The sequence below is a fragment of the Spea bombifrons genome, chromosome 1 (genome assembly GCF_027358695.1).
Source record: "Spea bombifrons isolate aSpeBom1 chromosome 1, aSpeBom1.2.pri, whole genome shotgun sequence".
In the NCBI taxonomy this organism is placed as follows: domain Eukaryota; kingdom Metazoa; phylum Chordata; class Amphibia; order Anura; family Pelobatidae; genus Spea; species Spea bombifrons.
The window spans coordinates 140,433,995-140,453,358 of NC_071087.1; the positions used below are offsets into that span (position 1 = coordinate 140,433,995).

General features: G+C 39.3%; 1 protein-coding gene across 1 annotated transcript in view; it reads right to left on the reverse strand.

The window, feature by feature from the left end:
• Window positions 1-2,912: 2,912 nt before the first annotated feature.
• The window catches only part of RASA1 (RAS p21 protein activator 1), a 34,990-nt gene continuing 18,538 nt past the window's right edge, over window positions 2,913-19,364 (reverse strand). Inside the window, exons 9-25 of the mRNA XM_053475121.1 lie at window positions 19,071-19,149; window positions 18,816-18,933; window positions 17,973-18,129; window positions 17,120-17,207; window positions 13,905-13,982; window positions 11,660-11,817; window positions 10,909-10,985; window positions 10,459-10,631; window positions 10,215-10,374; window positions 9,125-9,267; window positions 8,176-8,291; window positions 7,785-7,871; window positions 7,589-7,656; window positions 7,348-7,436; window positions 4,558-4,635; window positions 4,302-4,436; window positions 2,913-3,559 (exon numbers count right to left, since the gene is read on the reverse strand). Of these exons, the coding sequence (XP_053331096.1) occupies window positions 3,476-3,559; window positions 4,302-4,436; window positions 4,558-4,635; window positions 7,348-7,436; window positions 7,589-7,656; window positions 7,785-7,871; window positions 8,176-8,291; window positions 9,125-9,267; window positions 10,215-10,374; window positions 10,459-10,631; window positions 10,909-10,985; window positions 11,660-11,817; window positions 13,905-13,982; window positions 17,120-17,207; window positions 17,973-18,129; window positions 18,816-18,933; window positions 19,071-19,149 (1,888 nt within the window). The 3' untranslated portion in view covers window positions 2,913-3,475. The remainder of the gene's footprint in view (window positions 3,560-4,301; window positions 4,437-4,557; window positions 4,636-7,347; window positions 7,437-7,588; window positions 7,657-7,784; window positions 7,872-8,175; window positions 8,292-9,124; window positions 9,268-10,214; window positions 10,375-10,458; window positions 10,632-10,908; window positions 10,986-11,659; window positions 11,818-13,904; window positions 13,983-17,119; window positions 17,208-17,972; window positions 18,130-18,815; window positions 18,934-19,070; window positions 19,150-19,364) is intronic.

Here is a 19,364-nt window from a genome sequence, read left to right on the forward strand (position 1 = left end):
GACATCTACACGATACGCCTACACAACTTCCGGTGCCACCACTGCCAGGGGAAGTGCCAGCACGGGAGGTTGTCTAAGCACATCACGCAGATGTTCACCGGCTGCGGCGATGCAAGCATTAACAACCTCAAACAAATCAAAACCAATGTGGCTTACCTGGAAAGTAAAACAGGAAATAAAGAATAAACAATTGGCATTTAAGCATTATAAAAGCGAGGGGTCGGTAGTATCATTTATGGCATACAAAGATGCCAACAAAGCCTGCAAAAAGGAGATTAAAATGGCTAAACTAGAAAATGAGAAATTTATTGCTAAGGAAATTAAAACCAATCCCAAGAAATGTTTCAAGTGAATGGAAAAAAGTAAAAGGTAGAGAATGTTGGTACGTTATTATATGAAACTGGAAATTTGGTTAGTGAGGACAGAGAGAAAGCCGACATCTTAAATGCTTTTTTTTTCCTTCTGTTTATACCAAGGAAGAACCAATGACGGAGCCCCTGCTGGCTAATTCTAAGGAACCGTTGCAACAAACATGGGATTGGCTGACACAAGAAAAAGTGCTCAAGCAATTAAATACTGTTAAGGTAGACAAGGCCCCTGGACCGGATGGTAGACACCCAATGGTACTGAAGGAACTAAGCGTAATTCTGGACCAGCCACTATTGCTAATCTTTAGGGATTCTTTCAGCTCGGGCATAGTTCCATTAGATTGGCGCAAGGCAGATGTTGTGCCCATATTTAAAAAGGGATCAAAATCTCAACCGGGTAATTACAGGCCAGTAAGCTTAACATCGGTAGTGGGGAAATTATTTGAAGGGTTGCTAAAGGTATACATTCAAGATCATATCTTGATCCATAATCCAATTAGTAGAAGTCAACATGGATTTGTGAAAGACCGGTCTTGTCAAACCAACCTAGTAGCATTCTATGAAGAAGTTAGTAAAAATATAGACCTGGGGTTGGCTGTAGATGTGATTTATCTGGACTTTGCCAAGGCGTTTGATACGGTTCCGCATAAAAGGCTTAAATTAACAGAAATAGGCTTAGGGGCAAATGTCTGTATGTGGATCAGAAATTGGCTAAAAGATAGAATGCAGAGGGTTGTTGTGAATGGATGTTTCTCAGCATGTACGCAGGTATTAAGTGGAGTGCCTCAGGGGTCTGTCCTCGGTCCTCTTCTTTTTAATTTATTTATAAATGATCTCCCAAGCTGCATTAAGAGCCATGTCACAGTTTTTGCTGATGACACAAAATTAGGCCGGGTAATTCAGACTAATCTTGATGTTTCTTTATTGCAGGAAGATTTAGACAGAGCTGGGGACTAGGCGTGCAAGTGGCAGATGAGGTTCAATATAGAGAAATGCAAAGTTATGCATTATGGTAAAAATAATAAAAATGCAACCTATTCTTTAAATGGAATATCCTTGGGGGAAACTACCAATGAGAAGGATTTAGGAATAACGGTTGACAACAGACTTGACCACAGTGTCCAATGCCAGCAAGCAGCTGCGAGGGCCAATGAGGTTTTGGCATGCAAAAAAAGAGGTATTGATTCAAGGGAGGGGGATATCATCTTGCCTCTTTACAGGTCATTGGTAAGACCTCACCTTGAAAATGCGGTACAATTCTGGGCACCGGTCCTTAAAAAGGACATTATGGAATTAGAAAAAGTGCAAAGGAGGGCTACGAAATGAATAAGGGGATTGGGAGATAATAGTTATGAAGAGAGACTAAAAAAGTTAAAATTACCGTATTTGCTAGATTATAAGACGAGGTTTTTTCCAGAGCAAATGCTCTGAAAAATCCCCCTCGTCTTATAATCGAGGTCGTCTTCTAATCAGACCTCATTCTGCTGGGGCCGTGCTGCTTACCGGGCTTTGGTCGCGTCCGGGAGAACAGGAAGCTAGCACAGTCCTCACATAACACTACCTCCCCCCCTCCTTTCTCTGGGGGCGGGGCCAGAGAAGTTGCTCGCACAGCCGGACCCCTGCAGAAGTCTGCGAGTGGGAGATCTGCAGTTCAGGTAAGGGGGTGGGGGAGGGTTTTTGCACAAGTATGGAATGAATGAGTATTTAAATGTTTGTGAATGAGCGTGTGTGTGATAGCATGGATGTGTAAGGGGGGTGGGGGTGGTAGCATGGCATAGGGAGGCTGTAATCACACTACTATCATCCACAGGTTCCAGCATGTACTGGCTGCCTTGGCTTGATAGGAGTGTGATTGCTGTTAGCAGATTATATATATATATATATATATATATATATATATATATATATATATATATATACACACACCTCCAGAAATGCATTTTAACCCCCTATATGCCACTCAGCCCCATGATAGTGGGGGTCCCCCGCAGTAGCACTGCGGGGGATCTGCATCCTAACCCTGCTGCCTGCCTGGAACTGCATGTCCCGGGCGTCGGGTGATACGTATTGCGCATTCCTGCACTAAACCCCGAATATAGGCCGCACCCCCACTTTAAAGACTTAAAGTGGGGGAAAAAAGTGCGGCCTATATAAGGGCAAATACGGTACATCTGCTATCATTAAAAAGCATTCTAAACTTAAGTGTAGCTGATGGCATAGAGACAAACGAGATATATGGTCACTCTCACAACGTGTTATACCACCCTATACCCCGATCCGCGCACCTAAATGACAACTTCCTTAATACGTTTAAACCATTACTTAATTGGAAACCTTTTTTTAAATTGGCACAAATTGACATACAAGGAAATACTTTACAAAATGGTTTTAATGCATGCACATCGGATACAACAATCAATAAATTTAATGAATTCAAATTATTTACTGATGTAAACATTTTACAAAAGCTTTTTCATTTTTTTCTTTGAATATATGGACTTGATGGAAAACTTCTACCATAATCAGTGGCACATAAAAAAAATGTTTTCCCCCCATGAACTCAAGATGATTCCAGAAAGACAGAACACACAATAAAAAGTAGCACTTGTTTCCTTGTCAGTTTCAAAATTAAACTATAAATCAGGTTGTGAACAGTCGTGAGCAATATTAACAGAAACCAGTCAGAAATAACAGTATAAAAATAGCCTGCAATCCAGTTATAAATGACTATCCAAAAGCAGAACATTTCTATCAGTTTAACAGGTTTTGGGTGTGTAGACTTTGGTACGATGCATGGAAATGTGCTATAGTTCATTTCACCACCTCTTCTAGTGAAGACGATCAGTAGACAAAGGCTCAGAGTTTTGTGGATGTCAGTTCAAAATGCGAAAAAAGTGCAATTAATATGCACGGATAGCTTTTAAAAAAAAAAAAACTAAATCTGCTCGTTTAAACTCGTATCGGCAGAACATCGTTGCTGCATAGTCCCACACATCTCAAGATGTGGCCAAGATGTGCTATTTTATTTTTGGAAAGAGCAAAAGTGATATTGTGAAATAATTTCCAAGTGTATGCATGCTAAATCCACGCAGGACAGGAGCAGGCTGCTACCTGGTGTTGTTCGTTACACAATACTGATTTTGCTTCTGTTGAAGGAGCTCTGTGATGGCCAGGAGTTTCTTCAGAACGTGCTGTTAAAAGAACAAAAAAAAACATGTTTTATATACACATGTAAACAAACTAAATCCCGTCAACACTGGACAACACTGGTACGCGTATACCCCACCAGACAAGAGAGAGACATCAGACGAAGAAAGAAAGCCAGCAGGATTTCAAACTGGGACACTTGAAAGGTAAGCTCTACTACTGGAGTTAATGACTCCGTTTACATTGCTCTTGATTCTTATTTTTCTTTATTTTAAATCAAAATTATGTCACCGAGAGGCTCAAACCTTATAAAAGAATTCTGAACAATATGTAACATACTTTGCAGAATTTCCTCACGTGCTTCAGAAATATCATATTTGCTCAATTATAAGACGACCCCTCAAACTTTGAATTCATTTTTAAAAAGCCTCCTACATACATGATTTTAAAAAAAAGCTCTTTGTCCCCTTCTAAAAAAAATAGCATGGGCACACTGACTGAGGAAGGGGCAAATAACAGTTGAAGAAACACAAAAATATGAAGACCACTGTAGTCTTATACCATAAGGAACTGGTCTAAGGGGTTAAATTTCAATTTCAACTGTAGCAGAGTAACTCCATTACATAAAGGATATAAATGCTGCCTGCATTGGATCGTTTTTATTGTAGAATCTAGGCACTAAGGGCTCAAAATATTTCCTAACACCCCAAATGTAGTTACTGTATAAGTTAGAATGTGTCCATATATCCAAGACATGAGATACAATATTTGGCATCAAACATATACCTGCTGTGCTCCCCGCTCATTGCTGATGGTGCGGAGTTCATCAGAATGCGCAACACACATCTCATGCAAAGCTGCCAAATTGCGGGACAGGTCCGTCCGACAGGGCTCAGTAGTATCTGGAAGTTCAGGTACGTTCTAAAAATCAGAAAAATGAGTTAAAAAAGGACAACCCCCAACAGTTTGCATCAAAAATGAAAGGACATTTATAATGAAAAGTTGATCCTTAGCGCTGAGAGAGATATCTGGATTATCTTACCCCAAGTTCATCCAAGAACATTATCATGCGATGCTTGTTACTTTTAATGAATGGATTTACACCCTCCATATAGGGTTCCTAAAACAAAGAAAAAAAATAAAGATTTGAAAGCATTTTATAATTGAAACATTGCTTTCCTGCTTCGCATGATGAGTTATGTTGGCATTGGGTACAATCACAGCATTGCTAATCTCACAACAGAATTGATTCCACATTAATGCTGTAGAACAATGGATTCGAGCATCTATTTATCTATAATCAAAATGTATAAAAAAAAAAAAAGGATGCAAACACTTTCTCGTTTCATCGACTGGTAAAAACACAGACAACAGATAGCTCAGCTATAGAAGACGCGGTAGTGAAGCGGAGAACGTGAAGTTGTACCAGACTGTCTGACCACTGAACGTACACTTTCCAAAAAAAAAGAAAATCAAACTACAATAAAACTCTACAGATACAGCAAAAGTCCATCAATGTTTCAAGCCACAGAGATGCTTTAAAGTTTGTACAATGCACCAAACAGACTTTGGCAGGTGAGCTATAAAGAACTAAAATCTAATTTTTATTTTTTTTGCATATTAACACATTAATTGCCACTATTCCACGACTCCACGGTGATAAACAGAGCTAGGACATCTATGGAGCAAGAACGTGTCCTTCCATAACTAAAATGCATTTCTGTAACGGATGATAAGATCCTGTGACTAGAGTCAACTAGAATATAAGTAAAAGCCAATTAGAGGCAAATAAAAACAATAGATATATATAAGTTGTGTTTGTAGTTATTGTGTATAGAAAGAAGGGCACGGTAAGAGCTGACATCTGATGTAAGGATATTTTTGGGGTAATGATGCTTTTTAGACATTACACATCCTGCTAACTGCATGCATGAACTTGGACATTAGTGAGGTGATCTGCAAAGTTAACACCGACTACTAAAGTGACAGATATAATTCATTAAATATATTAATACAGAATTTCCAGGTGGTGGGATACCCTCTCTCACAGTAGATTTCCGCAACGTCTGCTATGAATAACGTACAAATTACAGATTTTTAAAAGGTGCCGTTGTCTATTACTCAAGATATTTACCCAAATAGAATTTAATAGTGTTTGTTTCCCCCCCAAAGACTCCAGGGCTACAGTGAGAGTGGCAAAATAACATGAAAAATGGACTACACTTACAATGAAATGGATATCATGCAATGGCGAGTGCAGAAGCGGTTACCAATTAAAAGGTTAAGAGGAAAAAAAAGCTTTTTTTCTTACAGCTCCGGAGGAAAAAACGCAGCTTTGTGGCACAGCATCAGCATGACCCTCCCGTGCCAACCAGAATAAAAGGAATTGTTGTTAGAGCGTATTATGGACTTTAATGCATGTAAGAGTCTCACAGAATCCCAACTGTTCCTGGTACATCCGGGAAGCCAAATAAAGCCCCTCGTATGTTCGTTAATATACAGAGGACATACATTTCTACTATCTGGACAAAATCTGCTGTCCTGGCTGATCCAGCACAAAAAAACGAAATTATATTGTGATTGCTCAGTACATTCAGTTACAAGGCCTGCAGAAACAGAACAAATCTATATTTTCCTTTACATCATGATTACATAAACAATGCATTTAAATAAATATAACAAATTGATCTTAGCACATTTTGGATGATAATGTTCCCGAATACCACCTGGAATACATTAACCAAATGATCACAGGCAAGAGAAACAGAAAAAGGAATAAATACAAAATCTACTTTATTATGCATTTTTTTATGATTTTCTTCCCTCCAGTATGTAAAAAAGTCATATAAGTAGTAAGGTAATATTTACAGGCAATGGAGACCTAACGGATCACCGAGGTATACGTCACAGTAAATATCCTGCTATGACAGTTATATAAAGTGAGAGGTTAACACATTTGTGCATGGCTCACCTCTTTTTTACGTTGGTGCTAAGGTACCCGTTCTATTGGAAGTATATAATCTATATACTAGATTTAAATGTAACAATTCATTTTAAAACAAGGCTAGATGTCCTATTGTTATATTTCTTTCCCCTCCCAGTTTTAAAAACATTTTGGTTTAATATTTTGTGACTGTAATACACAGAAAACCAACACGTGCATTTATGTGTTTTTGTGCTGAGGATCTATGTAGTATAAACTAATGAACATAGATCAACCTTGGCTGATTGTTGAGCAATTTGAATATTACCTCAAACCCAACAGGTCAGTCTTTAGCTGTTGTCAAAAAAACGTGTCTCATGATGCTCAGCGCAGCAGCCTAAACGTAAAGCATGTCTACCTAAATGACTGTTACTGGGAACTTTAACACATCTGGACACGGCAGTAAATGCCTTAGAAACACCATTAATGCTACAAGACCCGTTACAGATTCCCTGCCTCTAACCAAGCAGCAGAATGGGACTAGCATTCAGACGAAACTTAAGTTTATAATCAACGCTGTGCCTTCCTCTGGCCCCCAGCGTTGACATAATATAAGAGATAAGCAGATGGGGTCTATGGTGCGACAGCGATATCAATGTTTTATTGCTAAACATTTTAAACTTAGTCATATGACTATTTTTAATCATCCTGAAATGGATATCTGGTTATTGGGACTCCCAATAGTAAGGCTTGTAAGGTCTTTGTTTTCAAAGGATCCCACAATAAGGTATTCTAGCCAAGATTAATTTTATTGGGTTTTTGTCTTCATCATTTTTGCTGTGACATGCAAATATTTCACATACGTGACCAATACCAAAGCCATTCAGATACTTTATTCTGTCGACTTACTTTGGCTCCAAATTCAACCAAATTTGCTAAGTTTTGCAGAGACTTGGCGACCAGCGTCAAAGTTCTTGCAGCAGTTGGAGATGGAGAATCTGGCAAAATATTAACTTAAGTAAGTTGACATAAGATCCACACACTACTATTTACAATGAAAGACTATTAGTCTCAAAACATATTCCCCAGTCTTCCCAACTACAATGTCAATCCACAAATAAAACAATAAGACAGACTTCAATAAGTTTACCTGAGATGATATTAAACATCCTTGGATTAAGAATTGCAGGACAGATTAATCGCAGAAAAACAAAGCCACTAGAAAAGGAAAAATATGAAAACAATAAATAATCCTTTTTCTCCATTAATTTTATATGAATCACACTTGAAGCAGACCAATTCATACAAATTAATCATTATTGCCACATCTTTTCCAGCCAACTTACCTAACAACTCTTGTCCTCATGGTGTTATTTGAAGGCCACTTTTGTTGAACAGATTTTTGTAAGCACCCATAAATATACCTCAAAGTCCTGTTCAAAGGAAAAGAAAGAATCAGTATAAAAAGCAAATTTCGTGAACACAGTCTATGTCTATCAGTGTGGTGCCTTACATTTTAATGCACTCAGAACTTGAAGGTATCGCACCGATACAAATTATAGTTAGGGGATGTTCAGTGCCTATACTTTGTATCAGATGCTGTGCAATTCCAAGAGAATGGGTTTAAATAAATGACTTGAGTTTTGTTGCTCCAATAAATTAGACAGACTTCGTCAATCTTAGAGCAAACGATAACAATACTAATTTGTAGTTTACATTTAACACCATGTTACTTACGGGGGAAGTATCTCTGCTGCCATAAAAATTTTCTCTACTAATTCCGACAGGATAGTTAGTAGATGTGCCAAGTTAGCATTTACATCTTCGTTCTTCTCCAGCTTTGATGGATTTAACTTTAAAGCAAAACAAAAACAGAATAAACAGCTTTTAGCGCTAATGGTAAACTGCAGTCTTGTCTTGTTTTTTTTATTATGTCTGACTTTGTGGCAGGCTATTGGGTATTTCTTATTAACAATGTTGAAATGTTGCTCGTTTTATACAGCACCATAACAAGAATGCATGAAGTAGAGTAGTAGCTAAAGGGCAATGCCTATTTACCGTCTGTTCCAAGTGTGAGCTCTTCGCTTAATTGCTTTGTGGTAGGGAATGTGAACAGGACACAACTGGCAGCCTAATTCATTTTGATACAGACCTATCTGTATTTGTGGACCACCTGTGAATGGCCATGAGAAGACACGACTTATTTACTTGGCCAACTAATGGCTCTTGGGACATAAAGTGCTGCCCTGCAGTATGTGGGATGTATAAACTTAACTCAGGGAATCATTCACTTTTACATGCAACACATTTGCAGGGAAGCACTTTACAAGGGCTAACAAGTTACCAGTTTAAATGTTTAAAAGGAGGCCAGCTGATTTAGGAAACTCCAGGTATGAATATTCGCTTACCCGCTCGGTGCCCCTCTCTCTCCTCTGCGAGCACTCTAGCTCGGTCTCGGTGCCGGCTTGTAATGCTGAGCACCGGAAGTGACGGAGACTTGCTGCAGGACTGTTTAAAGGTAAGTACTGGGGGGGGGCTTTGGGGTAGATAATGGCATCGCAAAGTTTAAAATGCTGCCCCCCCCAGCCGTCGGCAGGGGGGGGATGGGCGTCATTTTAAACTTCGCCCCAGGCGGCATTAAGTCTTGGGCCGGCCCTGTTTGTGGGGCAGAATCTACACAACTCACCTCACAAGACTGCTTGCTTTCCAATATTTTTAAAATGGTGTCTTTAAGAGCATGATGGACAAATGGAGTTGCGGTTGCTTTCATGTATTGCTCCATAAGCGTACTGGCCAGCGTGGTCGCACGAAATAGAGTTGTTGCTTCATCTAGATTTTGCAGAATTCAAAAATATACTTATTTGACAGTGAAACAACATTGCTAAGGAGCACTTGTTTGTTACATAAATGACAATAAGTGTATATATGCGTGTGTGTGGTGGGGCAATAAAGTCACTGACATTTCTTTTGGACCACAGCATCACTAAAGAAATCTGTTTCTATAGCACCAAGAGTTACTTGAAATACATTGGTTATTTAAATGGGTTACTACCAAGAAAAGGTTTGGCCTTGTATTTATTATGCAGAGGGGATGAGAGGTATATTCATTAACAAAGGGATTGGAAGGACAGGTTGACATGTCAACTCACTATTTTACTATGTATTTGAAAAAGGCAACCCCACAATGCTTGTGAACGCTGCAGGAATATGACTTCAAAGCAATCTCACTACTTCTTTGTAATGAGGAACATTAATATAGATATAAAGTTCAAGAGAAGATGGGGTCTTTAATCAGATTACTGGGCCAACAATCCCATCATCTTTCATGATCTAAGAGGTCTCAGTTTGTACCTTGCTTTGGAGAAGATACCCCTGAGGTCCTGAAAGCATATGAGCGTTTACACCCTTTTCAGCGTTACCCAAATTAACACTACCTTCAACTAATGACTCCATAATGCAAAGGGAGCTCGAGTTTATGCATTCAAAAAGGTGTTGACAGGAGAGTTTTCACGAGAATTGTGATTCCAACTCCCCGTATTCACTATAAATTATAAAAGCCATCCCCAACACACTTCTTTGCAAAAAGGTCTAAGTCAGCCCTATTCAATGCATAGTTCAATATAAATGCAGTAGGAGAAACGCCAGCTCTACTGCAAGCTTTTGTGAATAACCTCAATGCGTTAAAATGTCTGAATCTCCTACAAACTCCTAAATTTTATACCTCTATAAAGTCAAAATAAGCAACATAAATAAAAAAAAAACAGCTATATGCATACCTTCCACACTAATCTCTCTGTCATTTAGTGTTCTCAAAAGTAAGGATTCCATCTTTTCATGTAGAAAAATTCGTAATAGTATGCTAGCTAGTAGTGTTCGATCCTGTCCACACACGTGTGACAACGCATTGACCACATGCAGCTCCTTCTGTAGTATGAGCTGGTGGGGAAAACAAACAATGTAAGCAAAACACAGTTACACATTACAACACACAATAACAGTATTGGATAATCCGCGCAGCACCTCTTTGAATTCATTATATGCTTCCTCAGGCATTATCTTCTCCATGGAGTACCGTACCCGGACACGCAGGGACCCTGGCTCTATACCTTTCAACGGTACGTGGGAACTGAGCTGAAACCACTCATCTGTTGCGTGCCCTCTCTGTAGGCGATTTAACTGACACCGCATAAACACTAATTAAAGCAGAAGTAGAAAAACATTAGAAAATGTATAAGCTAGCAATCGCAAAAATACACAGTACGTAGTAATGCATTTTTTTGGGCTAACATGGAGAATCAACCTCCCTTTTTCAAGTAAAAAAGCAACTGGTTTTGAGTTGGAAAAACACTCAACACAAAATACAACTGGCCATTCACTCAATAAGGCGCACATCTTGCCCTGCTGCGTTGTACACGTGTAAGCAAAAGGGGGGGGAAAAGCCATTTAAATAAACTACACATTGATACTCACGTATGTCAGGGTCTTTGCTTTTCTTTGTTTTGTTACTTAGACTAATCTCAAATCTGTTGATATCAGGAGATAAGTCACTGGAGAAAAAAAAAATTGAATCAACACTTCAACAACATTCGTACTAAATTTATTAACAGATCATTAAAGAGAAAAGGTTTCTTTGGAGGAAATGTCACACGTGTGTATATACAGTCATGTGTAAATGAGGTGCTGAACTCTATGCCCAAGCTTGGTACAATAAGTGATCTCTGGCTTGCATGAGATGATCCAAACTGAGCTTCCATTAACTCCGGAAACATTAACGGTAATGCTAAAAATTCAAAGCCAGTTGAGCTCATATTTGGGGAAACTTACGGCATTCAAGTTGCTTTGAGATTCCTACACATTAAAAGTTGGAAATGCATTTGTATAGGGGCCCATCTGGCCCTCGTTTCCCGGTGATTGTCATTTCAATGTCTTAGAAATACCCCAAAATGAAAATGATAGTGACTGGACTTTTCTCGCACCCTCCCTAAACAAACCTCTGTTTTCTTGCTAATGGTCTTATTTTCTTGTTTTCTGCCTTTCCTTTAACATATTGAGATGAACTTCTAAACATCAGCTTTCATCTATGAAAGGATTATATCTACATCGCTGGTACTTACCTCCTTTTATCATTATTTAAAGCAATTTCCTGTTCAAGAAACACTTGAAAGCCTCATTACACACGCTAGAGATTTAACTAGACACAGATACATTTGTAGAAACTTACTCAAAGAAAAACTCTTCTGACCAAACTGGATTCTGACCTTCCCGAGCATGCGTCTTCGCTACCTGCACGCTATTCAGGTAGATATTACAATACGGACTAGTAAAGTGTTTCACTGGGAGCTTGTGGGCTTCTTCAACATGCAAGTTTAGACTACTGACCTACGGAAAAGAATACGTATGTTATTATTTTTATTATCATCTTTTATTTATATAGCGCCAACATTTTACGCAGCGCTAATACAATACATATATTCAAGGTGTATGACAAGACGAGAATTGACAGACTAAGACAAACCGATACATTAGGTGGAGAGAGCCCTGCAAGCTTACAATCTAGAGGGAAATGGGGTGACAAACATAAGGCACAGAGAAAGGGTGAGAGGTAGTGTGGTGGTTGTATCAGTGACAAGGAAGTTCTAGCAGCTAAGATGGAGCGGCTTCTCTGAAGAAGTGGGTTTTTAGATGTTAGGATTTGATTTCCCTTCCATCACACATAGAATATATACGGGTTTCGATGTTCTATAAACAGAATTCTACTGCTGTTGCTGGTTCTCGTTTTTTTTTTTTTTTGCGGCAATCAAATACCTTGTGGAGAAAAAGCAGCACCCAAAAAACGTTAAGAATAGTGAAGGAACTAATGATGACACATTCATTCTACTTTACAAATAAAAAGGCACAAGGAGGCTGTTTTGAAATGGCGTTTAAAGAAGAAGACTTTATAGTACGTATGAGATTTATAGAGTTGGCAAATATTTTTTGATAAGGCAGCTCGGCCAGTCAAGCGACGCAGTTGCAAAACACACTTTTAAAACCAACAAGGCAAATGCAACCAATCCTGACATGCGCAGCAGTACACGGGGCAAGAAAACAGATCGCACAGACCACAGCGACTGCAAATCCAGGCAATCAGTAACATCACGGGTCAGATGAGAAAGAGAAAAACAAAGAATGGTTTGACAGTACGACTGCCATCGATATTTTATGTAACTAATTGATTAATACATTTAGGTCAATTTTAATGTTGAATTCTATTTTTTATATTTTATGCAGACTGAAATTTTTTTTTTTTTAGCAAACCTAGCAGTCAGGGAGGAAAAAAACATTTCTTTGTATTTAGAGTGTATTGCTCTGTAAATTGCTTTCAACTCACAGACATACCGTATTTGCTCGATTATAAGACGACCCCCGAAAACTTGAATATTAATTTAGGAAAAAAAGAAAAAGCCTGAATATAAGACCACCCTATAAGAAAAAAGTTTTACTAGTAAATATTAATTACCATGTAAACTATTTTTTCATATTTAATCAAAACTGAGAATTTTATTTTTTTTATTTCCCTTTATCAACCTGCCCCCCAGATATGCTGTTTACGCCCTTATATGCCACTCTGACCCCCAGATATGCATTCTACACCCCTATATACAACTCAGCCTCCCTGATAAGCCTTTTAACACCTTATATGACACTCTGCCTCCAGAAAACCCTTATACCCCTCCCCCATATGCCACTCTATTACCCTCCCGACTTACATGCATCCCTAGACTTGTCCCCTGTGCTTTAGATTCCCTGCTGTCTAGTGGGGGCAGCCGGTGAAGGTCTACGCGATGCGCACAGACAACCGCCGCTGCCAGCACTTCCGCCGGGGCTTCTATGAATGAGCACCGGAAGGTCATGTGATGCCAGCGCTCCGCCTTAGAAGCCCTGGCAGAAGAGCCAACAGAAGCAGAGGTTGTCTGCACGGAGCGCTGCAGGGGATCTGGATGTTAGTCTTGTAGTGAGACCTCTACTTGAGGTCTGATTATAAGATGAGGGGTATTTTTCAGAGCATTTGCTTTCATGCTAGGACAAAACAACACCACACAAACTGTGCAGGAAATCAATAGAATGCCTGATTGGAAATGGATGTTCATGACCTTGTTTAGCAATAAGTTGACAAAATATAATCGTGTCCTATCCGTTTCGCTTTTCTGCTTAAACTTTAACGTGGGGTTTTTTTGTCATTACAAAAACAACAATTCTTTTTTATTTTTCTATCACACAACGCTTGTTAGTTTGCATCATGTAAAATCTGCTATGTATCAGTAATAAGTCTCGCTGTCAGGGACATAAAATCGTATTACCGAAGGGTTCTGAAGATAAGTGCTTAGCAAACACTTTACGGATCAACAATTACAATCTGCATTAATAATACAACAGTACTCGGCGCCACCATATATCCGCGGCAAGTGAACATCAGCAACACTAACCTGCCGGAGGCGCTTATTAGACGTAGATTGTGCGGTTTTTCGTAAACTGCAAAACGCTTGGAGACTTTTCATCCAGTCCTGAAACAAGTGAGATCATTTGATTACATTCCAAGGAACATAAAGCACATACATTAAATAAGCACGACATATGTGCAAATTATTGAATAACAGAAAAGAAAAATCCAGAAAACACAACAGTTTATAGGGTAATTTAAGCAGATTTAGTTTTTTAGGGAACCTTAAAAATACTTTAAAGAGGGACCATTGCCATCACTGGTTTTAGCGTACATAAATGCACGTAATGAACCTGTATATTCCTTTGCTAGGCTATGACATGCCAACTGAAATAAATTTAACATGGATATACATCTATATGGCTTCGTTCTAGAGCATTTGTGAAAAAGTAACCCACCGGCCGAGGTAGACAAGTGAAAAAATGCAAACATTTGAACGCATGTGAAGAAGTAAAGTTGGCAGGCATTTTAAGTTCCTATGGCTTCTTTCATAGTTTTATCCAGATAAGGAAGTGGAATCAATTCCTTCAAAAGCTTTTGCCATTTTACCATATGTTGATAAAACCACGACTCCCCTTTTCCATGAACAGTGTACCCACAAAGTATATATTGCTTTCATATTGCACCGACATTTTTTCTTTTCCCTGTTCATTCATTTTTCTATTGTTGATGCCATCTTGTGAATGTTGGCATCGTCATTTACATGATGGCGCTTCTGGTTGCTCTTCGGAGCAATCACAAGGCTATCGGGGTAGGGCGGTTGTGTTGCTACATGCCTTGATATCCAGGCATGTCAGCTACACCGTTTATGCTTAGGGAGAGATTCCGATCGCTTCCTAAGCTGTTTGTGGGGAGGGCTTTCCTCCCCAGATCCACGGTCAGCCTCACTTGCGAGGCTTCCATGGATGCTGCAAAGCCGCATTTACGGGCTTTGGCATTATCACATTGCACTTCAAACATGGGCGTAGGAACCCCTAAAAATCTGGGGGGGGACAGCATTTTCTCCCTATCTCTCACACTATCTACCCCCTCTCCCCCCTTTCTTACTATCTACCCCCTCCCTACCGTCCCTTCTCACACTGTCTACCCTCTTCCTAGCCCCCTTCTCACTAGCTACCCTACCCTCCCTTCTCACCAGCTACCCTCTCCCTATTGTCCCCTTCTCACTAGCTACCCTCTCCCTACCGCCCCTTCTCACCAGCTACCCCCCTTCTCACTAGCTACCCTCTCCCTATCGTCCCCTTCTCACTAACCACCCTCTCCGTACCGCCCCCTTCTCACTGTCTACCCCAGGGGTGACCAAGTTTTTTCTGCAGTGGGCCACTTCATCAGAATTGTATACGTGTGCGGGCCGCACTCATTTTTCACTGTGAGAAAATATGGCCTTTAATAAAATATGCAGATTAAAATAAAGTAAATGACACAAAACCTTTACTTTTCCTCTCACTGATTTCTGGGCCTACAAAGTTGTGTGACTACAAATTCAGGACTCAGGATAATTAAAAATGAAATAGTTCTATTTATTCTAGGGATGCACCAAAATGAAAATTCTGGACCAAAACATTCACGGTTCACTTAGCCAAAACCGAAAATGACCCCCCACCTTTAAAAATAATAAAAACTCACATTTTTTATAGAAGTAGGTAACACACCACAATTGGACAAAAAAAAATAGCAATATGACTTGGCATAATAGGAGTGTGATTGCTAACAGCAATCACACTCCTATCATACCCAGGCAACCAGTACAGGGTGGCTGTAAGTGATGTGCAGACCCCATATTGCTGGCAGCATCAACACACAAGGGGGGCAGCTAGCTAAGTTTCAGCATGTACTGGCTGACTTGGCATGATAGGAGTGTGATTGCTAACAGCAATCACAGTCCCATCATGCCTAGGTTCCAGCACTTACACATCCAACCAGTAAATGCTGGAACCTAGGCATGATGGGACTGTGATTGCTGTTAGCAATCACACTCCTATCATGCCAAGTCAGCCAGTACAGGGTGGCTGTAAGTGATGTGCAGACCCCATACTGCAATATGACAATCACAGTCCCATCATGCCTAGGTTCCAGCACTTACACATCCATGCTATCACACACACACTCATTCATATACTTATTCATTCAGATTCACTCCCTCAACCACGCATACTCATTCAAACACCCTCCCCACCCCCTTACCTGCACTGCAGCTCCTCGATGCCGCTCACAGACTTCAGCAGGGGGCGCGGCCTCCCTCTGCGTTCTCTGGTACTGCACAGAGGAAGCAGGATGTGATGTCACGTGAACTCTGTTGGGTTCAGCTTCCTCTGTGCAGTACAGAAGACCCTCCCACAGGTAAGTAGCAGGGCTCGAGGTGCGGTCCGCGTAAGATCGGTTGCCCTGGCTGCCGATCTTACACGGGCCGCACCTCGAGGTCTTGCGGGCCGCATTTGCGGCGTTTCTAATGGGGGGGTGTTCCTACGGTCCTGGGGGGGATTTCTTCATCACCGGTCCCCCCCGCATGAGTTAGTGTGGGGGGGATCTGCCCCCCCCCGGTTCCTACGCCCATGACTTCAAAGTTGTTAAGGGGTTAAACGAACGCATTGAAGCCTGCTGCAGCATTTTGTTCAGGACATAGCGCTTCGTCCTAAGAAGTGTGAACGGGTTATTTATTAATTCTGCCCTATTGCAACAAACTTAAAATGGCAAAGTCGTTCCCATGGAAATGTTTTCAAAATAAGGTTGCCTATACAAAAACAACAAAAACAAGATGCCCTTGAAATTGCTACGTACGTTTATGCACCCTGTTCATTTCTGTGCTGCTGGATGATTGATGAGGACAGGCTGTGCTTGTATGGCAGCAAAACATCCGTTTTCAGATAGCATACATGCGATTGAGTACTGCCATTGATTTCAAAGGGCGTTTAGTCCCCATTTGCTAGAATGGGAGTTCTATGGATCATTTTCCAACTACATTAACTAAAGAATACCTGTGCCGTTTTGCACCCATACAAAATAGACTCCAACACGCACTTGACACGAAAATAGGTCTGAAGTGCTCCTTTAACCCCTTAAGGACAATGGGTTATCCTTAAACCCACTGTGAGTCTGTACATTTACAGGCTTTGTCGTGAAGGGGTTAATTGAAGACAAAAAACGTGAATGCGGTACTATTTATTTACTTGCACTAGAATAGAAAGCGTTACATGCACTTACTTCAGCTTGTTCTGGGGTCTCTCCAGCAAAGTGAAATATGTAATGCTCTTCACTAAAGTGCTGAACTACAATCTGGAAACAGTTTGGCCTGAAAGGAAAATAGAAAATGTGTCCTATTACACAGATAATGTGTAAACACCGGAAACACATCATGCAGGAAATAATGGGGAAAACAAGTGTTTTGATTGAGATGAACCTTTAAGTGTATGTAATTCTTCTAAACACAAAAAAATATATACGTTATACATTTTTGATAAATCCTCCATAGGCTTGTTGTATACACGACAAATTGTATTTTTAATCATATTCTATTTCCAAAAACATTTTGTTTCTGTTTATTAACAGATATAAACATGTTGTAGCAGCATAAGCCCAGAGTTCTTTTGCTAGAAAACAGAGGGCCGAACTCCTGAAATCCCTAAAACGATTTATTTAAGCTGCAAGGTTTCTAAACATTTCAGACAGGCTATACAAATGAATAAAGCCATTAATAAATTAATAAAAACACTAACTATGAAACATCATTTGTATCAGCAACAATATATTTAGCCCAATCTTTAGGCCTCACATGTTCTTACATTATTTTGTGTTATTAGCATGTACTTTGGGATGGCGAAAAATGAAAAGTCGCTGACATCAGAACGAGGAGAAATATATTGTGTAAACATAAAATTACGTTTGGTATTTGCTAGTCCCCGGAAAATTACATAAACTAATGTGTATAAATACAAAAATTAAAAAACATGAAACAACAAACAGCTTTGATCCCCACCCCCATCCGGTTCATTGTTTTTGAGGTTATAATACTGCAAAATGTTCTCAATATGGTAACAGAGGATTTGGAACCTCTCACCTGCCAAACAGACTGTCATGGACTACATAGACAGAACACACACTCAAATCAATTAATCCTTTGGGCTTTGTGGCACGCTTTTCACTTTCAAAATAAATAAGTTGGGCATCATTACCCTCTAAGATAAAATACAAGTTCTTCCATCGTTTGCCTTTACCTGCAAATACAAAAACATAATAATGGTGTAACACTGCGTTATAACGTTCACCTCCGCATTATAATGCTAACCCCACTGGAAGGGGTATTTAAATGAGAAATCATATGCATATTATTTAATTAAATACTTTTCTTGAAGCCAGAAACAAATACATTGGGGCAAACATATAAAGAAACAACATATAACTTGCATGATTGAAAAGGAATAAATACATAAAGGACAATAGATTGCATTTTATTGGGCAACACGTTATCTTAGATGCTTTTGTCCGTTGACTCTTAATCTGTGGCACGCGGATTATGTTTTACCGAAGACTTTTTATACAATAACTGCTGAGCTTTTACTTGCTCTGATCTCCCCTGATATTTTTGCTAATGCTCTAACGTGCGCCTCAGTTTCATATAAAAAATTAATTATGATTAATTCACCATTGAAAAGAAAAGGTATAAAACATTCAAAAAAGGACTATAGTGTGTCACAAGCTGTCTGGGACGGACTTATCGAAATCAATAAAGACTAGGGGTACACACCATACTAATATGTATTTTAATAAGGGACGAATCAACAATCTTTAGGATGTATAAGGAGACAATGCGCAGTAAATAAAAGTTACTGCCATGTACAGCTGCCATAAAAGCGTCATAATGAAGACATGAAAATATATGGAAAATTAAAACGAATCTTACTCTTCTTCAGAAGATATCCTTTTTTGACAATGTTTTTGTAAAAAGCATCCTTTGTTTTACGCCTGATTGTATTGTAGATTTCTTTGCCATCCAAATCATTCAATACTTGTTCTTGATGCTGATAAGTAAATCACAAACAATATTACTGTCAGTATTTCAATACAGCTGCTTGCAAGTAAAGGATCTTTCATTTAATATTATATCCATACCATCTTTAATTAGGGTCATATATATATATATATATATGGATCTTACCTGAACAGGGACGGGATCCTTTAGATTATAGCCTTCCACAATTTGTTCTTTTCTATAATGCTCAATGATGTCATCAATTCTGTTGGAAAGCAGGACGTTTTCAGGGTCCAAAATACTTTTATATAATACAATATTTATAAAATAGATGCATATATTTATTTACACCCATATATAGTACAAAGCTGTTCCTGTTTTAGGATAAAACCCGCAAGCACACACATCGCATTATAAGAGAGCTTGGTCTTCAAAATGCATATGCAATTTTGGAACAGAATATAGGAAGATATTAAATGT